General features: G+C 44.3%; 1 protein-coding gene across 2 annotated transcripts in view; it reads right to left on the bottom strand.

Annotated features, from left to right (window-relative positions):
- Positions 1 to 22,684, bottom strand: part of PLXNC1 (plexin C1) — a 1,076,103-nt gene that overhangs the window by 658,205 nt on the left and 395,214 nt on the right. For both annotated transcript variants that reach the window (XM_069629799.1, XM_069629800.1), the window contains exons 8-9: positions 21,853 to 21,955; positions 21,672 to 21,749 (exon numbers count right to left, since the gene is read on the bottom strand). In XM_069629799.1, coding sequence (XP_069485900.1) covers positions 21,672 to 21,749; positions 21,853 to 21,955 — 181 coding nt within the window. The remainder of the gene's footprint in view (positions 1 to 21,671; positions 21,750 to 21,852; positions 21,956 to 22,684) is intronic.

Below are 22,684 nucleotides of genomic sequence, written 5' to 3'. Positions count from 1 at the left end.
AAGCGTGACTCAGACCCTATCGAATGCTCCCAGGATTTCTCTGCACTGGAGACTGTTCTTCAGATGCCACCATAACTCATCAGCGTTAGACGGCACCGTGTCAATGAGCTCTGGTTATTAGTTCCCTTTAAGCTGCATAGCGAGCATCTTCAAAAGTACTTTACAGGCAGAATTCGAACACGAAATGAGATGCTGTGGCTTGTCCAGACAGAACACATCTCCTTTTTGCAACTTTCGAACGGAACAGATGAGTCACGTTTTCCATTGTACTGAATTCTCTTTCTGTTCTGCTATTCTATTCTCTGGAACAATGGCTGTCCATTTTCATTTCTCCCTACACTTGCCGAGCCTTGGGGCTGCAACTTGACCAAAGTCCTATCAATAAAAGTCAGCCTATTCCCACACCTCACATCAGTGCTTCATGCGCTTCATGTGGAGCCTCCAGGACAATCGACCAACCACACTCAACTAAATAACAGTAATAATAATAGTAGTCACAATAATAATTTTTATTTATTTTGAATGTATTTTATAAATATCATGTCTTGTATTAATTATGTCAAAAGTTTAAATTTAAACTATATCACATTAAATTAAATAATAATGATGTGTTATTTATATATATGATATGGCATTTGTAACGCGCCTATACACAAGTGTTTCAAGGCGCGACGAGGCAGGGAGGGGGGAACAAGGGGAAGACAGACAACGATCCTACTTGGCCAGGTGTCATTCAGATCGCGCAAGTGCAGGGGTAGGGGGAAGGGAAAAAGTGCAAGGGGAAGGGGAGGGAGGAAGTGCTGATCAGGGTAAGTAGAATAAAATAAATAAATAATAAATAAGTAGGGCCAGGTGGTGGCAAGGTAAGTGCAGACAAGTGCTAGGAGGGGGGAGCTGTAGGGATGCAGAGACAGTCCCGCAGTGCGGGGGTTGCCAGGGAGGCAGTGCAAGTGGAGAGTGGCTGGGCCCAGGACCGAGGTCGGTGAGAGTGGCCCAGGTGCAGGTTCAGTGCAGTTTCAGTGAAGAATTTAGCAGGGGAGAGGGGGAGAGAAAGCAGAAGCAAAGAGGAAGGTTTTGAGGTGCTTCCGGAACCGAAGATGGTTCTCCTCAAGTTTCTGGGAGGCAAGAAGGCTGTTCCAGAGAGAGGCCCCTGCCGCAGAGAGAGATCGACCCCCAGCTCGTTGTTTCGAGAAGCGGCTCACCCTGAGGGAGTTGGAGACAGATGAGCGGAGGGCTCGGGAAGGAAGATATTTAGGAAGAAAGAGTTGAAGGTATTTAACTCTTAGCACCTTAATCGAAAGGGTTTTACAGAGCACATATTTAAATACAATATCACCCAACCTAAATTGGTACTCATTTATCGACCTCCGAAGGATGAAAAGCTGAGTTGGCCTTGTTGGGATTTGAACCTGCGATCTGCAGATCACACTCAGATCGCCGCAGCGAGCGCTCAACCCGCTGAGTTAGCTTACCAGTTTATGGGAAAGCTTATTAAGGCACGCTTTCTGTGCAACCTACAGTTACAGGTTGAAATACTAGCAGATTCAAAAGAGCATTCCATCCTTACAAGGTTGATTAATTTAGTACTATTTAATTTGGTAACATTGATGCCAATAAACGCAGCACTTAGAACTCCATGAAATCTGACATAAAGCACCTTATCCAAATGTATCATTATTAATACTCACTTTAACAGACTAGCACTGTATTCCAAGATGTTACAGACCACAGTCAACTCTTAGTTGGCTGCTCAGCTTTCAGATGGGTAAAAGGCTCGACTGTGCAGAGGTACTTCCTAGAATCATCCTCCCCCATTCTGATACGAGCATATAAGTGATAATAAAATCCACCAAACTAATGTTATTTGCTGTCATGGTTTCAGACATCGGTGTTGATGAGCTTCAAAACTGAAACAAATATAGGATTGGTTTCAATTTTACGCATGTCGCTAACCACAGTACCAATATGTCTCAGCAGACTGAACAAAGCCTTTTAGAGAGTGGAAGTGGTTGCTAGTCTCTCACAACATGACCATATAGAGATCAAGAACATGTTCCACTTAATAGGTGGGGTATTGCTCATACATTGCTTGAATGTCAATCACTCCAGTATTAATTATATATTGCTTTTTCATTTCAACCCCATCGATATTAATCATGTATTGTTTTTCTGATAGAAATCGGTTGGCTGTTGCTCATGAATTGTTTTTGAATGCCAGTCCGTGGGGCATCGAATCGTCCAAAAAGGTCGACCTGAGAATTGCGACGGCCGAAAATGCTGATTTTTTTTAACACCCCCTTTACACCACATATATATATATATGTGGGGGGTAATGGGATATTATAGAAATACGGGGGGGCAGCGGGGAGGCTCCCCCTGCATATCTATGGGATTTAAGTTTTTAAAAAGTCGGCATTTTTGGCCGTCGCAATTACATGTGGTTGCAGTGATCACATAGATCCCTGGGACATTCATCACATATTGCTTTTTGTGTGCCAATCATATGCATATTGAGCATGTATTGTTTTATGAATATTAATCTGTTGGCTGTTGCTCGTGTCTTACTTCTTCCCAACGCTATTCAGCACACTTTGCATTTCACATGTCAAACATTAGGATATCGTTCATGTATTGCTTTTCGAGTAGCGATCCGATCCGTTGGCCCTAGCTCAAGTATTGCCTTACGCTTGTCCATCACTTGGATATCAAATGTGTATTGCTTTTTGATTACTAATCCATTGGCCGTTGATCACATACTGCTTCTTAAATGCCAACCCCGGGATATTATTCATGTACTGATTTTTTTATGTCAATCCATGCGATATTATTCACATAATGCTTTGCGATTGTCAATTTGTGGGATTATTGATAATATATTGCTTCTCAAAGGACAATTTCAGATATTTATCACAGTTAACATTGAATGGCCAATCCAGGCACTATTGATCACATTTTGCTATTAGAATGACTCTTCCAACGTCGTCTTCAGTTCAAGTCAATCATTAATGATCCTGCCATCATCATTTGCTAGTGTGCCAACCGCAACATTTGATATTGGAATACTGCTGTACAGCATTGTATTAGGAAATTAAATTCCAAAATAAACTTGCTTAACCAACAATTGTTGATGAAATTCTCAGTGCATAAAACGCAGCACTCATTGGTTTAAAAAAATATAGGTAGCGCCACAAAATATAAGACTTGCTTTTTGTTTATTCCTTGTAATTTAGAGGACCTGGTGTAGTATTGTAAATACAGTGATATTGAAATAAGAAGAGGATTTCAAAATAATGTTTTTCATACAAGAAGATGTATTTTGTACCATAAAACAGGAGAAAAATCTTTTTGCATGTATAGATGAACAGAAAAAGCACTACTCCTCTCCTTCAATTTACTGCCATTTGAGAAGGCATGCAATGTTACTACATTGGGGGAGACAAAAAAAAAACTCTTTCCTGTTTCTTTGTGTACCGATGTAAAATAGAGGTAACATTCACCAAAAATTGTCAATCAACAGACTGACCATACATGGACGTATAAGAAGCACTTAACTATTAAACAACAACAATGTATTAAGCTAGAATAGTAAGTAAACACCATATGAACATATATTTTATCACAATGAGGTGCCCACTTGGGATACCTACCACGCTTTAGAATTAATGTAGTTATAGGTTAATAGCGTCACAAGGATCTAAAGTTGGGGAAAAGATGTTAAGCAAGTTATCACAAAGCATTTGAAATGATAAGGCAGCCCCAGCACAATAGTACACAACGTAATGAGTCCAACTCTGATCTAGAAACAAGTGTTCAACACAGTTAGTTCCAGGTTAAGTAACCAAGTTTTGGGTATGTGTAACAAGTCAGTGAAAGTTATCCCATAGAGAATAACAAGGCTTACTTCAATAGGTAAGTGTAGTTCATAGTGACGCGTCTTGCAATATCATAAAGATGGGTGGAAGGAGGGGAAAGATACCAATTCTGCATGGCTATGGGGACTTCAGATGTGAGTCCTATACCCAAGTTCTACTACCAAAGCTAAGGAAAAAGTAGCTTCAAGTTAGGACCTTATGCCCAATAGGAACGAATGGGTCTTAAACGACAGGTATGCACACAAACCCCCCTAACCGCAATCAGGATGTTCAATGATCTTAGGTATGTCTTGGCCATTGGGCATATCTGTTTTCGCCGTAGGCTGCAGCATTGGGGCCCAGCAGGAGTTGCGGATGTAGGGGCTTCTTCTTTTGACAATTAGCTCCCTAGGCGGGGCGCCAGCCAATCAGAAACTCAGAAGGCGAGCTGAATCCTTTGATATAAGCCAGCATTCTGAGCTCCCCGTGACTGTGCGCCCTCTACCATGGCGTACCTTGCTCCATCCCACCACCCACATACTGCCCTTAGCACATGCGAGTAACTACAAGTGGGTGTTAAAGGTGAAGTTAAAGTAAAAAAATCCGAAAAAAGTACCGTTACTCCATCCTGCTCCCCCGCTTCGGCAACAGGAGTCCGTCTTCAGTGTTGATTTAGAATCAACACTGAAGACGGACTCCTGTCCCAACATGTTATGTTAACAGCGCCTTTAGCACCAACGTGTAGTTACTTGTGCTAAGTGTGATATGCCCCTCGGCGGCGGACCGCTGGGCCAGCATTTCTGGTCTATCTCTGTGACCATTGGGTGACCACTGGGTTCAAGACACTCGGCTGCAGCCAGGCTGAAGATGAAGATGGGTCTCTGCTTCTGATACTGCAATAATGGGGACCACCAGTATGCCCTGGATAAATGGAGCAATTGAAGTGACCCAGCAAAGTGTCTGCAGGAATGAACAAGGGACCTAATGACCCAGCCACCGCAAAGAGCAGAAGAGCTACGATGTCCAGGTCGAGTGATGAGGATGCACCACATGTTGCACGGCACCAGGCTACGCAAGGTCCAAGCAACAGGAGGGGTCCTCACTCTGGAGGATGTTCACCGCTTATGGGCCCACAACTCCTCCGATCTTCAGATTGACATCTCAGTCATGAAGGAATTGTCATGGTTCCGGCCCAACAGTTCAAGGGGAGGAAGGAGGAAGCACTGAGGATGCCAATGAAACAGCAGAGCTTCATCTTGAGGTACATGACGTGGGCAATGATAGCCCCTGCAGTATACTTACAGCACCCCCTGTGGCCTCTTATGCTTCGAGATCCTGGTCTCCATTGATTGATCAAAAGCATGGCTTCAGATCCTGTCTTGAGATACAGAATCCTGGGCTGGGGGATTCCCATTTATGTTTATTAAGTTTATATAGCACTTTAATACAAAGCACTTTACAGTATAACAGCAAGGTACAATAATGAAGAAGCATATTTACAATCATGACACAAACCAGTGATACAATATGTAGAACAATTTACTAAGAAGGAGGGGAAGAGGGAGGTGGGAAGGGAGGGGAGAGGAGGTAGGTAAGGAAGGTTTCAATGTCCGATTTCAGATCATTTAAACTCTGAATGGCTGTGTAATCATGGACATCCAGCTCTGCTACAGTCATGACCTCTCACAAGGTTTGGGATGGGTAATATGGCTGCCTGCAGCTCCTTGCCAAGTCTAATCCAGTTCCTCACACACAAATGGCTTGCTTCCCAGGCTCTGTTAAGGGCCAGCAAAGAGGATTACCACAAATGATCATTTCATATCCATACCCAGCAGCTCAAAAGACAGTGACCCAACAAGGCAGAGCTTAAACAACATGACCAGCAAAGGTGGAGCCGTAGAGAGAATAAAAGGCTGCTATGCATACGTGCAATCAAAAAGTGTACAGTAAATTTACTATTGCTACCAGCCTGTCTGGGTGTCATGGCATCTGGGAAAAATGTCTATAAGGTCAAAGAAAAGGGGCAACTTGGTTCCCCTGCAACACTATACATAAAGGACAGTGGCTCCTGGATCATCTTTTCTGAGTATAGCTATCCATTAGCACCCTAGAAGGGGGCACTGGCCAATCAGGATGCTTGATACGCGGGCTGTACTGTATGGTACAAGCCGGTGTTCCGAACAGCCGGAATGCTGCTAGCCAGCGATCCCTTCCCTTCCGCGCTCCTCCATCCCTACGCCTCCTCTCAGCACCTGTTTAGTTTCCTACGAAGTTGCTAATAGTATGTAATAAAAAAAAAAGAAAAATAACGTAACTCATTGGCTCTGTACCATTCTTTCCCCGCGTCGGTTTCATTGTTGATGACGTCACGGTCAAAGAAACAATGTCACAGCGTGAGGCTGCACAGCGAGGTAAGTTTCTTTGTTTTTAAATAAAAAATTAAACCATTATCACTGTGTAATAAACCACAGGGATACTAATGGCGATATTACCTTCAACGGCGGGCCAACGCTGTTGGTAAGTGCACAGCTGCCCATGGTAAGGTACCCTCACTTTGCTCGCCCCCTTAACTTGAGCAGAGGGCCATTACTGACATGGTCGTCCCGCCGCCCCTCCTACCATCGCTCCATTAATGGTGCAGGACTTAACACCATGGCACCAATGGTCTCTGGTCCCTTGTGCACCAACATGACAACCGTCATCCCCAGACATCACCAGAGGAAAATGTAGACGGAGTAGACGGGAAAACTAGTGGAGAGCATAGCGGCGAGATGTCTCTGAGTATTTCATGGACCGATGGTATTGCAAGAGGATCAGGTTGGTACATGGTGGTTGGTCCCTGACATGCAAAGAAGACGGAAGAGACTGCCACAGTCTGTCAGCAACAAACGCACAAATCAAGAGGGATGCTGGAGGCAGGCCCTTTGCTGATGAATGAAGTCTGGGTGGCGAGAAGAGGGATAGAAGGAATCTATGTGATCACTGCACGGCTGTAACTGCGCATATGAAAATGTCAAAAGCCAATTACGGCACGGAGCAGTGATCAGATAGATCACTTTTGCCCACATGCCCTGCAATACTCCAACACCCAACCGCCACCCCACTTACCTGTACTGCGGCGCGCCGCTGACTGTTCCGTACCCCTTCTGCGTCAGTTCCTCCCACTTAAGTGGGGCGGTGCTGACGCAGCTGGGTCCTTTTTTAAATGTTTTATTATTTCTTTCCTATCGCCCGCTTACTGTAATGGTTAGCAGGGGACACCCCAGCAACCCCCAACTCCCGCTACTGTGAACAAGGAGAGCAGGGGACACCCCAACAACCCCTGCTCCACTTGGGTGCAGTAATGGTAGTGGGCATTTTCTAAAATTACCATTAGGCAATGCTTTTGCCCGGCACTGCTACTGTACTAATTTTTACAGAATGTTTAATTGTGACAACCATTAAATAATGTGGAATTAGCAAACACTCACAAGTCAACACAAATATCACTATAACATTTATGTGGAAATTCGATGGATCTCCCCTTAGAGATCCTTTATAAAAAATGCATGGAAATCCCCAGAAAAGGACAAATAACAATAACAGCAGAGCAATAAATGCTAGTTGAATTTGAAATAATATATGTGTGTTTTTGCTTTTGATCGACTAAAGCCAAATTTGAACACCGAAGTAATTCCTAGTGTGCAAAATGTGACAAAACAATGTTTATATGTAAGAAATATAAACTGTGTACTTTAGACGACAGGACGCCCCCCCCCCTGTGTTTCTATTTTGTTAGGCCATAGGCCTGCCGCCCTTAGGGCTGTCCCTTCTGTTACCAAAGCATTTTCTAAAATGCTGGCAGCTTGTTCAGCATTTTAGAGTCGCAGTGATGGGCCGGTTCCGATGGAAGAGGACATACTGGCAGAGATAGGCAGGTAGGTAGATATGAATCGTTAAGCATCGAGCGATAGGTTAAAACGATGTAGTGTACACCAGCCAAACAAGGCTCTTGCAAATATGATATGAGAGTTATACAGTAGTTGAAAGAACAGGAAAAGAATGCAGAGTTCAGGATGGATTGCAATGGAGAAAATGAATAAAGAGTTAAAAAGAGAGCCAGGAAAGGACAGTAAACAAGAGGAGAGAAGTTCAAAGGTTCCAAAATAGGTTTGGTTGCAGAGAAAAAGATTGGATGTTGTAGATGTTAAGGAATTGCAAGCAACAGATAAACAACGGGGATATGAGTAGAAAATCAAAGGATAGGGTCGTAGATGGTGTCAACATTGTAGGTGGAAGAGCCCAGGGCCAGGAGAGAAGGAAATGAAGTAAAAGATGAGCCACCTTCCCTACAACATCAGGAAACTAAATGAATTACAGCCCTATATCAAGAAGTTCCCGTCTAGACTAGCTAGACTAGCGCGCGACACATTATTGAGAGCCAGACTCAACCTGTTTCAAACAAACGAAATCCTGGCGATTAGAGGTTTGTCAAAAACAAACGAGTGCCGCTTCTGCAACCAGCCAACAGTGAAAGAGTCCATTCGCCATTTGCTTCTCTCTTGCACCAGTACACGACGAATTAGAAACGCCTACTTGAAACACATCTTTTCTGATTACTCACTAAGCGACCAAGACTCTTGCTCGGACAAAGTGATGGCGGGCGGCAGAACTTCATGCCTACTGGCAACTTTCAAAATTCTCCAATATGTGAACACTACGCTCCTTTTAACCACGCGACTAACAACACAAACACAGTAGTGAGTGGTCCATCTTCAGACTACACGACGAACCAGCAACGGACTTCTTCTGATGTGGACTCTTTTTGAAATGAACTATGGTGACTTTGTGACTCTCTTTACCTTTATCATATCTACGCGTCATTTTTCTTCTACATGCTTTTGTAAAAATCTAATTGATTAACACAAATAAATAAAAAATAAACAAAATTTAAAAAATGAGGTAATGGAGTGACAAAAGCATAGATGGTGGGCCATATGAATGTAGTTGACTTACATAGCACAAACCTAGCTTGAAAGCAGTGCAGCAGAGTGAAAGACAGATATACAAGAGAGGGAGTGTAGAAAGAAAAGTCGGTCAATAGCAGCACCCCGTGGGGCCCATCAAGGACATGGAGAGAGGTAGAGTAGGAAACAAGGCACTGCAGTGAAGTAGTACAGTTAGCAAGGTGGTCTAACCCCCAATAAAGAACATATCACACGGATAACCAGGCAGGCAGACAAGACTGTCGAAAACTAAAGGATTGCTAACTGTGCTCTAAGCAGTGGGATGGCCAAGCGAGCCACGTCTCGAAGAAGGTTTGCCAGGAAATCTACTATACCTACAGGTTTAATATGTTTTATGTAGACTCCAGACAAGGTGGTGAGCTAGAGTACATGTTCCATACAGTTTCTGTTGTGATAACATTCTTTTTTAAAACATTTTTTTTTATTTACTTGTATATAATCATTAAAATAAATGATTTTTACAAGAGCAAGAGCAAATTCCGCTTGAGGTAAAGTCTCGTTGACAATGCAGTTGGTTTTACAGACGTATAGACCACAGACTTGAGGTTATGTAGGCGAGAAACCGACGTCCGCGGTTGCTTTTGTTTTTTCCATTGCCAGTTCCAGTAGTTTGGCTGCTGCCGTGTGCCATCGGGTTTTTTCGCCTGTAATAACACGGTTCCACATGTCTTTGTTGCCCACCAATGAGGAAGCTGTCAGAGGGCTGAAGTATGCAATTCTGGCTTGGTGGAGGGCGGGGCAGCACATCAACAGGTGTCTTACCGATTCGGGCTCTTCAGGCTTTTGGCAGAGTCTGCAAGTTTGTTCATTTAGTTCCGCTCTGATCGCTAGAATTTCATTCGTCGGTAAAATGTTCAGACGGGCTTTCAGAAAAGTTCTCATCAGCGGTTTACTGGGGTATCTTTTGCAGCATACCATAGGTTCTTTCAGCTTGTTTGTATTCATGGGGAGATGGGCTAGAAGTTTGTTAGAGGTTGCTTTATCGATAGTGCAGATCCAATCCCAACATTCCAATTTTGTTTTAATCCTAGATGGATTGTTCTTCAGTTCATCTTCCGTACAGGCGATTGTCTGCAGTTTCTGTTTTTGTTCCAGGACCCAATGGTTCATAGAGCTATTATTACCTTTTTCGATCTCTTCGGCTATCATATGGTAGATTTTCAGACTATCCGGATGAATGACTTTCCTAGAGAGCTGTAGGTCCACCACTGCTTTCAAGGATGTGAGGCCGAGTTCTCATCTTATCGGCGCTAGCGCTGTTGATTTAGGTAGGCCTAGAACTGCTCTCCAGATGAGACCTTCGAGTTTTTGCCAGAGTTGGGAGGGGATTGCAGGGGAAGCATCCATGCCATACGTCAAGGAAGGAATGATTTTTGCCTTGTAGAAATTGATCGCCGGTTGAAGTGAAAATTTGCCGTATTTTCGATCAACGGCTCTTAGTTGTGCGGCTAAATTCTTTGCCTTGGCCCAGAGGGTAGCTTGCATGTTCCAGCATTTCTTGGTGCTGTCAAGTTGCACTTTTAGATATTTAAATGAGTCCACTACTTCAATTTTAGTCTCGTTGAGATGCCATTGAAAACAGTCTTTCTTTTTGCTACCTGGTTTTTGCAAGATCATGATTTTTGTTTTCGATTTATTAATCTCGAGGTTATTGTCAGTGATGTAAGATGATAGGTTATTGAGTTGACGTTGCAGACCGACCTGAGTAAGGTCAAGTAAAATCAGGTCGTCCGCGTACAGAAGTCTCGGAACCCTTGTAGTTTCTATTTTTGGCGGAAAGGACCTTATCTTTTCCTGGCTGTCTTTAAAATCTCCAAGGAAGGATATGAACAGGGCCGGAGCCAGACATTAATGCAAATCTTCAAGTGCATTCTGGGTAACCAAACTTTAGAGAGTCAGCCACTCCCTCCAAATCATCCTCATGGTCGCCAGCTTTATACATATTGGGCCTCATTATGACCCTGGTGGAATGGGTTTAACGGCGCCGGGTAATGGTGCCGGTGCCGTTAAACCCATTCCGCCCTATTACGAGGTTCCCTTGCGGGACCCGCTCTGGACGTCTGGTCAGACCAGACATCCTTTGCGGGTCCCGCAAGGGGGCCAGGGAGCTAACAACGGGCCTGTTATTAAAGGGCCCGTTGTTAGCTACCTCCCCATTCCCATTGAGCCCTATGGGGGCTGAAATGGGAATGGGGATGTGTTACCTGAATGGGGAAATACCGGGTCCTCCAAGGTTGGAATGGCCCGGTATTTCCCCATTTAGGGACCATGGACCCGGACCCGAGTTTGGAGGAAGCCAGGCCGCCAGTCGCAGCGGCAGGTGGGGGCGTTAGCAAGGGAGGGGGAGAGGGAAAGAGGTAGAGAAGAGCAGTGTCTTGAGAAGCTTATGGAATTTAAAGAAATCCGGCTCAAGTTTGAGAGGGGTAGCGAGGCCATTCCAGAGGGATGCACCTGCCGAATAGAGAGATCTTCCCCCACTCTCTGCTTGGCAAAACGTCTGGTCTGCAGAGAGTTGGAGCTAGAGGACCGAAGGGCTCTAGCGGGTAGGTATTTAGGGAGAGAGTGTTGGATGTAGCAAGGTCCCAAGCCCCAGAAGGCATTGTGAGTGATGCAGAGAGTTTTTAATTTGATCCTTAACGGTCACAGGGAGCCAGTGGAGCGATTTTAGGACTGAAGAGATGCAGACCCTGGGTTTGAGGCCAAGGATAAGTCTTGCAGCAGCCCTATTCTGGATTAGCTGGAGGGGGCGTAGGGAGGAAAGGGGGAGATTGCGAAAGAGGTTGTTGCAGTAGTCCAGCCTAGAGACCAGAGCTCTGGATACATTGAGTTTCGGTGGAAGGTGAGGAAGAGGAGCATGCCTCTGGGGTGGTGGGGCTGAAAGGGCATGTGCAGGGTTGCTAGGGAAAGGTTAAAATGTTAGGGGGATAAAAGGAAAATGCTGGGGGGAGAAGGGGCGAGGTGGGCACAAAGTGAGATGGAGCCCTTTATTAAGGAATTTCAAAAAGAAAAAAGAAAATAAGCTCTTTTTCAGGGAGTCAAAAACAAGCTGTTCGAGATTCTGGCATACAGCATTGTGACTCCCCCCAGCCTGGATTCTCCTGGATGTGCACTTTTCATAAATACAGGGTGTTGCAAGGTTTTCTGGGAGTTGTGGGGGGTTGCCTTTCCAGACCAAGATTCAAGAACTTGATCCAAGAAAGATTCTTCTCCATTGTGCAGTTTTTGACTGCTACAATCAAGCAACAATTATTTTTTTTTTTAATCAAATCAGAATTGATATTCCTTCTTACCATCAGGTGTGAGAGACCACGGAAAGGCCTGCCAATCCTGGCTAATAATGGATATCAGTATACATATGTTCAGAAAAAGATAAGGCAATCGTGTGGCTTTACCATCAGGGATGAGAGGCCACAGAAAGGCCTGGCAATCTGTTATGTTGTTATGCATTCCAATCTGTCTGTGTAGCCATGTGTTCTCAAAGTTCATTGTGAGGTACATTCATTCTAAGCTGCGTAAGTTGTTTATGTTCTTTTTTTGTTTCTTTTAGTTGTTTATGTTCTGATTCTGGAAACAGGTTTGAAATGTTTCAGTTGAGCGTTTTTACTTAGCCCTGCAGGAGTGTCTGCTGCCTGCTCATGTAAACTTAATAAATTACCTTAAACCCTTTTAATGGCGTCCCTACTTACATAACACTGGTGACGAGGATCATCCTGCGTGCTGGCCAGACTGCAACTTCAGCGCCCCTTTGCAATCGCCTGCATTTCGCCTTCCCTACTCCGGAGATTTGTTCCGAGAGTGTGTGGCTCTGAGCGCTGCAGTACCCTGGTGCCGTATCCGCACTGCGCCGCTCACCGGGAGCCGCTCCCCAGCCACCACCTCCGCCCCTTTCTGGCGGGACCTGTTGAAGTGCCACTGACGGCGGAGGGGCCGAAGCGGACCCTGCAGGCAGCAGACACCGCATACCCACATGGTCACAGGTCAGAGGAGGGGTGCCGCACTATATGGGAGGAGTTATTTGGGCGGCCGGGGCCTTGCGCACTTTGCTTATTCATGGATAGAGCCACGTGCGCTGACAACACAAAGAAAGTCTCCCCTGCCACATCATCACGCAACGTGTGGGCGGGACCTGTTCTTAAGCTTCTGTTGCTTGTTGTTTCTTCCCGCACGCACCTGTTACTTGGCAACTGCTGACTGTTTATGTTGTCGCTGCAGGCAGGCCTCCCCCACTCAATTGTATGCGTTAATATGCATTACCTTTGTGACGCCATAAAGATCCTTGCACTGAACATTCCGCTCAGTCATTCGACCTGAAGCAAGCACCGGTGTTTTCACTCTCAATCTCCATTATGATGTCACAGTCCTTGCCTTTGTGTTGGGTCACAGTCTTCTTGCAGGCCTATTGACAATTTGCACCCTGCCATTCTACAAACGTATCAAGGGCCATTCTCAGATTACAGCTTATTCCTTCACTGTAATTCTGCTCCAAAGTTTTTTTTTTCTGTTCATTATTGGTGACATGGCTGCAGCAATCCCTCCTGCTGCACTCTTTCTAGCTGAGCCGGACCATCCCCCTGTGAGATGGGATAGGTGGATTTGTATTTTTGAGAACTACATTGTGGCAATTGGTGGCGGCAGATATAGTTCGGACAGATAAAAAGCTCTTCTTCTTCACAATCTGGATCCTGAGGGACGCATAGTGTTTGATGGACCTACTCCCGGCACCGAAGAAGGTGCTGGTGACGCGGATGAATATCTCATAGCTATAAAGAAAATTGAAGAGCACTTCGAACCAAAGAAAAATGTAACGTTCGAGAGGCATACGTTTTTTCAACGCACTCAAGACAGCGCTGAATCAGTAGAATCCTATGTGGCGTCACTGAGGACTTTGAATCACACTGTGACTTTGGAGATCTGACCGACTCTCTGATTAGAGATCAACTTGTACGATACACAAATAGTCCCAGAGTACAGGAAATATTGCTTGCTAAATATGTGTCCCTGGAACAAGCCATAGAACTTACTCGCAGCATCGAACAAGCATCCCAATATATGAAAGTTATGAAAATTGATAAGCAAACCTCACAAAGTGTTGCACAGAGCGTGTGTGCTGTGACATCAAAGAAAAGGACGACTGACAGAAGAGAGTGGTGGAATCAAAGGTGTTCCAGGTGCGGAAACCCCAAGCATTCAGCTAATTACCCCACAAAGAATCCTCGATAAATGCGATAGAACAGAGAGATCTAGACAACCAGATGAACAAACAATAGGTGACAGCCAGATACACAGGATGGGTAAAACACAGAATAGGTAAATCACAACAGAATTCTAATTCCTGCCAAAGTTCAGCCATGTGGCTATGGGGAGACCACCATCACCCTAATTGGTGAATTTCAAGGGAGTGTGTCGTACAGAGGAAGAGAGTGCTCTGCTGTGATATTAGTGGCATAAAAGGGAGCATCACTTTTAGGCTGGGAAAAACAAAGAAAACTGGGGGTTCGCATCCAGGCGAGTGCCGCGGAGCTGGTGACCGTTGCTGAAATTGAAGACAAATGTTCGAAGGAATTCTCCGAAGTTTTCACCACAGAGTTGGGAAAACTGAACAATTTTGAACATAACATCAAGTTGAAAAAAAGCGCACAACCTGTGGTGCACAAAGTGAGGCTGGTGCCTCTGAAACTAAGGCAACAGCTGCGAGAGGAACTTAATGATTTGATACAAAAAGGTGTCATTGAGCGTATTGAGGGCACTGAGTGGCTCTCTCCTGTAGTACTTGTCACCAAAAGCAATGGCAGTTTGAGACAATGCGTAGACCTCTGGGATCTCAACAAGAACATTCTTGTCGAAAGACATCCTTTGCCTGTAATATCAGAGACCCTAGCTACATTAGGAGAACCCAGCTGGTTCTCGGTGATCGACCTATCCGCAGCTTATCACCAAGTGCTGATGTCTAATAACTGCCAACATGTCACCGCTTTTGTCACCCCAGAAGGCACCTTCAAATTCCTTTGAATGCCATTTGGCTTGGCATCAGCTGCTTCAGTGTTCCAGAGGGTTAGGGAGGAAGTACTCAAAGGCCTTAACAATGTTACAGTATTTCAGGATGATATATTAATTTATGCTGATTCTGAAAGTGCACATGATGGTGTGTTGAGAAGCGTATTGCAGAGGTTGAAAGAAGCTGGACTGAATGTACAGAGAAAAAAATGTAGAATTGCAGTCAGGGAGGTGGAGTATCTAGGACACAGAGTGTCTGCTCAAGGGGTGTCACCAAAAGCCAATTTGGTAGAGAGTATTTGTGGTGTGCATGTTCCAACAGATAAGGACCAACTTAGATCTTTCATGGGTATGGCGGAATTTTACCACAAATTTGTGGATAAGTTTGCCACCATCTCCTCGCCCTTGAGAAATCTTTTGAAAAAAGGGGTACGTTTCAGATGGTCTGAAGAGTGTCAGACAGTGTTCACAGCCATAAAAGAAGGGATATCAAAGGCCCCCTCATTAGGTGGTTTTGCTAGTGGTAGGAGGACTGTACTTATGGTGGATGCCAGTCTATCAAGTCTAGGGGCCTCGCTGTGCCAACTGGACTCAGGAAAGGAAGCTCACATAATAGATTTTGCTTCCAGGCCTCTGAGAGGAGCTGAGAGGGGCTACTCAGTTATAGAGAGAGAGGCGTTGGCTGTCTATAGGGCTATTTTGCATTTCACATGTTTTCTTTGGGGGCAGGAATTCCAAATTAAATCTGATCACAAACCATTGGTACAACTCTTGAGTAGTAATGACTGGGCCAAAGGGTCCCCAAGGATCTCAAGATGGATTGTAGGACTACGGGGATATAATTTCAAGATGAGCTATATACCCAGCAGGGACAATATCGTAGCCGACTGTTTATCTAGGCTGCCTACTGAGAATACTGGAGACATCATAGGAGTGGTCAAGGAAGAAGACATCAACATTTCCGATGTGGTTGCATGTGCGGTGGGGAGAGAGGAATGCCTGGAGGCTGATGAAGTGGACACAATACTGTCTAGATTAAAGGAATGGACTAGGGTGTGGATAGCCCAATAGAGAAGCATTGGATAGAAATTTTAATTGTTACTATGAAGTTAAGTTGGAGTTAAGTTTGTCTGAAGATGGGGCAAAATTGAGGAGAGGTTCAAAGATAGTTCCTCCTTTGAGTATTAGATCCTGTTTGGTCAATTTGTCCCATCAGGGTCACTTGGGCATGAGTGGCACCAAGAGACACCTGAGACAATCATATCGGTGGCTAGGAATGGACAGTGAAGTAGACAAGAGTATTTGGGATGTAAAGAATGTGAAAAGGCAGACAAAGGCAAGATAGTGAGGGAGGTTCCCCTCAGTCCGGTTCAGGTCCCCAGTGAACCGTGGGGGAAACTTGCAGTAGATATAATTGGTCCCATTCAAGGTTTGGGTGATGGGTTTAAGTTTATGGTGGTGTTAGTTCACTATCATTCCAAATGGCTTGAATGGAAAGCTTTTAGGGAGGCTACCACCAGTGAGTTGATTGCATTTTTTGAGGACGTTTTTTATAGGGAAGGTTTTCCTGCGGAGATCATCACAGATAATGGAGTACAATTCTGCTCAGATAGAATGAAGGAGTACTTGAAGAGACCGCCTTGTACCATCCCAGGGCAAATGGGCTGGTAGAAAGAGCTAACAGGTTTGTTAAGGGAGTATACAATTGGCATTTTGTTCTGGTTTGGATTGGTCTGAGTTGTTAAAGGAAATGGTCTGGAGCTACCGCACAACTCTGCATTCTGTCACCAAAATCTCTCCGTTTGTGTCGTTGAAGGGCAGACAACCAACAACAAGGTTGTGTCCAGGATGGTTAGGAACTTCTGGATGTGTGAAAGAAGACAGGCAGGAAATAATGAGGCTAATTGCTAATGCCCAAAATGTGTACAGAGAAAGGTTCAATTCTACTTTCAAGGTCAAGGACGTGAAGTATGCAGTGGGAGATTCAGTATTGATAAGAAATCCACATTTTTGGCTGAAATGTTTAGAGAGCAAGTTTCTGGGTCCTAAAAAGATTACAGCCATACGTGGTAGTGTGGTCATACTTGAGGGCGGTGAGTGTTTGTCATTATCCAAACTGGTCAAGAGTACATCCATTCCTGGGGGTGAAGAGTTCAATGAAGATAGAGTGGACTGTGAGTTCAAGGAGAAACAGGTAGAGGAATTATGGGAATCTGACAAGGAAAATTCTGGAAATACAGATTGCAACATTGGAACATCAAAAAAAAGGGCAAGAAAAATACCCAACCGTTTCAAGGACTTATACCTTGAATGACTTTATCATTAAGTCTTCTTTTGTATGTAAGGGGGGAGGTGTGTTATGTTGTTATGCATTCCAATCTGTCTGTGTAGCCATGTGTTCTCAAAGTTTATTGTGAGGTACATTCATTCTAAGCTGCGTACGTTATTTATGTTCTGATTCTGGAAACAGGTTCGAAATGTTTCAGTTGAGCGTTTTTCCTTAGCCCTGCAGGAGTGTCTGTTGTCTGCTCATGTAAACTTAATAAATTACCTTAAATCCTTTTAATGGCATCCCTACTTACATAACACAATCCTGGCTAGTTAATGAATATCAGTATACATATGTTCAGAAAAAGATAAGGCAATCGTGTGGGTTTACCATCAGGAGTGAGAGGCCACGGAAAAGCCTGCCAATCCTGGCTAGTCAATGGATATCAGTATACATATGTTCAGAAAAGGATAAGGCAATCCTGTGGGCTGGGACGTCTTGTCAGTACCTCTTGAGATCCCCAAAATGTCCAGGTTTCACAGGGGTGTAGGATAATGTTTCAACTAGGATCAGGGCTGCTCCGGGTGGGACACCATGAACGTGCCCTTATTATACCAGAATTCGCCTTCTAACAGCGGAGCGGGGATTCGACTCTCTGTTGCTCTGCATGGTCTTGCTTTCAACCCTAGCACGTTGCTTCTGTGCTATCCTCAGTTCGCAGCTCTTGGTTATGAAACTTGCCTTACCCTCTCTAATCGTATCCTCCCAACTACATGAACTTTTACATTGCACAGTTGTGTTGTGTGTTTTTCTCCTCCGTAGGCGTGGCAGTACTTGAGACTTACACATGGGTGTACACCTTTTTTCAAAGAGGGAGACGGAATTCTGGCTTTTGTGCCTATGTCTTTTTTCCTCTTTCTCCTTTATGGGTTGGGGGTCCTCCTCAATCATACCCTCCGGCTTTCCCTCTCCTTACACTTGCCTAGTAATGTTTTTGAACCCTTCCCCTTGACCTTATTCAGGCCAACCTTATTGATAAGTGCATTTTACAAACGCTCTTTTCACATCGCGACTTTTACAGAACCGTACATGAAGATGAGGTATGAAATAACTTGGTACCAGAACGCAACACCCGGACCAGCAGGTAAGTTATTTGTAGGTTTATTGGTAGTTAGTTGCCAGGAAGACACCGACACATCCCTCCATGCCAGCTTACATTTTCTAACTGTAACTGCTAGAACACTACATTCAGAACATAACACCATAGCACTCCACACTCACTGACAGCACCACATTCCACATCAGTGATGTCACTGATGTCACCCACACTCAGAGATACACTACAACAAGGTACAAAAGAAAAGTACCTTTTTTGCCAACATGCCCCAAAATTGGAGAACATTCAAACCGAAACTCAACACAAATTGAAGGACATGTATTTGGGGCCATCAGCACCATTGTCATCACCCATATCATTGCAGGCTTCCTTTATTGTGGAAAACATCCATCTGGTGGAAATCCATTTCCCGGTGCATTGCGGCCTGATCCAGAGCACCTCCCCATTGCCCACCATTGTAGGTTGGCCGTGAGTTGGCACTGCAGCTAAGTATTGTTTTTATGGGCGGGTGTATGTTGCTTTTCTGTTTCGGTTTTTGGGGGGAGGATTGGATGGCTTTGATTGTTTAGAACTGATATTGTGTTTGTTGTTGCGGGTTCGGGTATTTGTTACTGTGGGCCTGATTTCAATTTAGCAGCACTGGTAAAATATCAGACATGAAACTCATCTTTTGTGCCAGCTTTTGTGTGGCCGGAATTACTTTCACACAAAAGCAATTACCGCATGCAGTAATTACCAATCTCCATACAGTCCAAAATGGAGATTTACAAAAGGGTCCGCATGACACTTCTGGTTAGCACTTTTTTACTGGATGCGGTAACGGTAAGTGAATTTGGTCGTATTAGCAGATGTAATACCGCCAAACTCATTATCAGCCGGTGTATTTAGTTTGCTTGGATTATACAATTTTTATTAGGACTCATTACGAGGTTGACTGTAAATCAGTGATAATCTGCCTAATGTTGCCACCATTCCGTCCCGTGGCGTTACCACAAGATTACGGGTGGTGGCAATGTGGTGCTCATCATCCTTTTTGGCATCGATAGGTCTCCGTGGGGATATTTCCATTGGTCTTGACACTGCCACAGAGGTTATTTGTGATTTTCATATCATCAAAGCAATAACCAAGGTTGTGCTGATCTTTGCTTAATGGCAGGGTTTGTCGGGTGTTGGGTCGGTGCAACGATAAGGTTTGTCATGGCGTCTAATGCTACCAGCAGAACAAGTTTAACCATTGCCCTATCTAGCCTATCACGCAAGGGTACAACGTCCTTTCATCGTGGGACGTTTTTTCGCTGTTTTTTTTACAGGAATTTTTTAACGAAGAAACCCGACGGGTTTTTTTTGTTTTTCTTGGGAGCGTGTTAGAAAATTATATATATGGGATGTGGGTGTTTGGGAATAGATAAAACCTGAAAGGGAATGAGGGGTAGCGGGGGGAAACCCCTACAAAAATAATTATTTTAAAAATTCGATGGGTTTATTCGTAAAAGAATTTGCGGTAAAAAACCATGCGAAAAAACATCCCACAATTAAATGACATGGAACCGTAGGGAAAGGGAATTCAATGATCTCCTTCCAATTTGTTCACTGTTCCTTGGTTATCAGGGGTCTCCAACTCCAGCCCTAGAGAGAAGCAACCAGGCAAGGCTTTCAGGATGATCTATGCAACCCCTATGCACGTTCACATATTCACATTTGTGTGGCTATCTTGAAAATATGAAGTGGATTTCACTCTATGACCAAACTTGGAAACCTCCCCATTAGATAGTATTCAAGTGACAAACCATTTCTATGGGGATTGGAAAACTAGCTGAAGGGGATTCCAGATCTTGAATATCATCTTAAAGCTTGTTTATGCTTTCCACATTGAGACTAAAGTGTTCCGTGCAACTGATGTACTGTATTTATTTCTTTGTAATGGTGCCCGGCTGAGAGCACTCTAAAGTGCCAGCATGTTCAACTTTCCATCAATGTGCCTCACACCTGCTCAGGGGGCACGGGAATTTCAGTCTCCAGACCAGGGTTCTGCAACCTGCAGCAGTCTGGATTCTGACTTCCATGATCTTGTTGCACTGTCCTAGCTAGGGCTGATGGGAAATTGAGGTAGACCCCTGCTCCAGAAGATGCCCATATCAACCTGTCTGCTAAAACTAACTACAAAGGTATGCATTACTGAATCTTGCAACAGTGCTTTTACGCAATACTCCACCTGAAACTAAAGGCGAACCACCTATTTACTGAAATGTATGGTCCCCACGGAAAGGTTGTCCCGCCTGTGCGCTGTGCTTGAGGTGGCTCCCTCAGAGAACTACGGTATAGAGGTTTGCCTGCGAGCAAGCTGGGGTAGGCAATCAAGCTCTGCTGACACTAGGCAGAAGGACTGACAAACAGAGGAACCTACACCGGTGCACTTGCGCATGTCAATTTGTACTGTCAGCAGGCCCTTTTTTGCCAACATGTGTTTCACACTTGCCACAGCGCTTCATCAAGGCATTAGGCAATTTGGTGGTTTCATATTAGCGACCATAGTAATTGTACAAAAAGTGGTAGAGATGGGGGTGGGTTGTTATGCTAGACAAATGATAGATACCAGTGACATACAGGTGCTTGCTCATGGTTACATCATGTGCATGTGGCAAACCGTGATTGATTTACTGAATATGGGTCACTGGACAAGGTACCAAATGGGAATCTTTTAATCATCAAAGATCTGAAATATGGTGTCAAATCATGAAGCAACCCCATGGCACCCTGGCGTGGGCTGTCAATAGAACGGACAGCTATGGGCTTTCGGCTGTTGGCATGGAGACTGGTTTCCCCTTTACTAAACCATTTTTTTTCTTTTTTTAATTTCCTTTGTTATACGCCCAAACCGGAGGGTATCACAGCGTTGGTTACTTGAGAATTTAGCTTGTTACAGATTTAGGTTACATACATTCATTAATTGCACCATATTGCAGATATTGACGAACAATATAAAAGCCTTAGTCGAATTTGTCAAAAAGCCAAGTTTTGATCATTGTCTTGAAACGGTGGTGCAATCACTCATTTCTGATGTGAGTCAGTAGAGTGTTCCAGAGCGTTGGTGCAGCTACTGGGAAGCTAGAGCCTCCCGCCTTTTTGCTCTTGAACCGAGGGACATTCAGGTATGCGCTGTTACATGATCTTAAGGACCTAGTTGACACCTTTTGGGTTACACTGTTGTTCAATAGGAGGGGGATAATGTTTGAACTGCACCAGCGATTTAAACTACTAATGTTCATTAAGACATTTGCCAACAGTAAAGACCCTACACGTGGGCTCCAATCTACATGGAGTTGCAATTACTGAGATTTTGTGAATGTATGCACCAAGTATAAGGATTAAACGCAAACTGCTAAAACAAATGTGATGCGTGATATATGAAGTTAACCATTAAAATGCTGGCAAACCTGGAATTCATTGGCGTTTCCCCGATTCGAAGCATTTAATTCTTGCTCCCGTTGTGTGTCATACATTCTGCAATACTCCTGAAAATTGACATAAGGAATCCATCATCAATAGGCTTGTGCAACATTACGGTTTATATGAAGATCTTCTGTAGACGCTTCTTATGAAAAGAACATGCTTTACCTTGTCAGCAGAATCAGCAGGTGGGCTGCAGGGGCTCAAAGGTGATCCACAGCTAGACCCCGTTTTACACCAGACACAGCCATTGCTAAGACAGTCCGAGCATCTGTCAGGAGCAAGAAGATATTTGCATTACTTTGCCAGCAGGTATGGTCAATGCGAAGACCAAGTGTAACAGTTGGGGGTACACGAAGACAGAGGAAAGACATACAAAGCCAAGAAGAACCTAAGCAATTGCCTCTACGGCGAACACAATGGCAGGAGATGAAAATTAAGTTGAGAAACTACAGCGGCATGGGTCTGCGAAATGCCATGCCATGGAAATACCATCCGCACAGAAGCAAGGTGGAAAGTCGGTTCACACATGTTCCTGACACTCTTGTTTGGTGATATACAAAGAAACATTCATCAGAATTCTCTTTGAAACCATTGACTATCGCATCAGGCATTTACATGTACTGACAGTCCTTGTATGCCCAGACATTCTTGCGCTGTCCCTGTAAGGCCCGCCTCTAATATATCACACTCTATTTTGTCTCAGTAAATGTCATATCACTTTGTAATGTTCTTGAACTACATCCACAGTAGGAGAATTATGGCAGATCACAGGGTCTGTTGCTTAGTGATGCATCTCCTCAGATAGGTTCTCTTTCTGGCAACTAGCAACGATCCATCCTTGCCACTGTCTATTTATTACGGACCTAACTCATGTATCCTTTCTGCAGCTAAAACACAAATACTGCTAGTGATTATTCAAACATTATAATACAACATTTTCTGGGAAACCGGCAGTTTAAACAAGAAAGGTGTTGTTGTTAGAAAACATGATGCATTA

The sequence above is a fragment of the Ambystoma mexicanum genome, chromosome 12 (assembly GCF_040938575.1).
Source record: "Ambystoma mexicanum isolate Mex_15411 chromosome 12, UKY_AmexF1_1, whole genome shotgun sequence".
In the NCBI taxonomy this organism is placed as follows: domain Eukaryota; kingdom Metazoa; phylum Chordata; class Amphibia; order Caudata; family Ambystomatidae; genus Ambystoma; species Ambystoma mexicanum.
The sequence above is the reverse complement of the archived record's forward strand: the minus strand, read 5'-3'. Positions and strand labels throughout refer to the sequence as shown.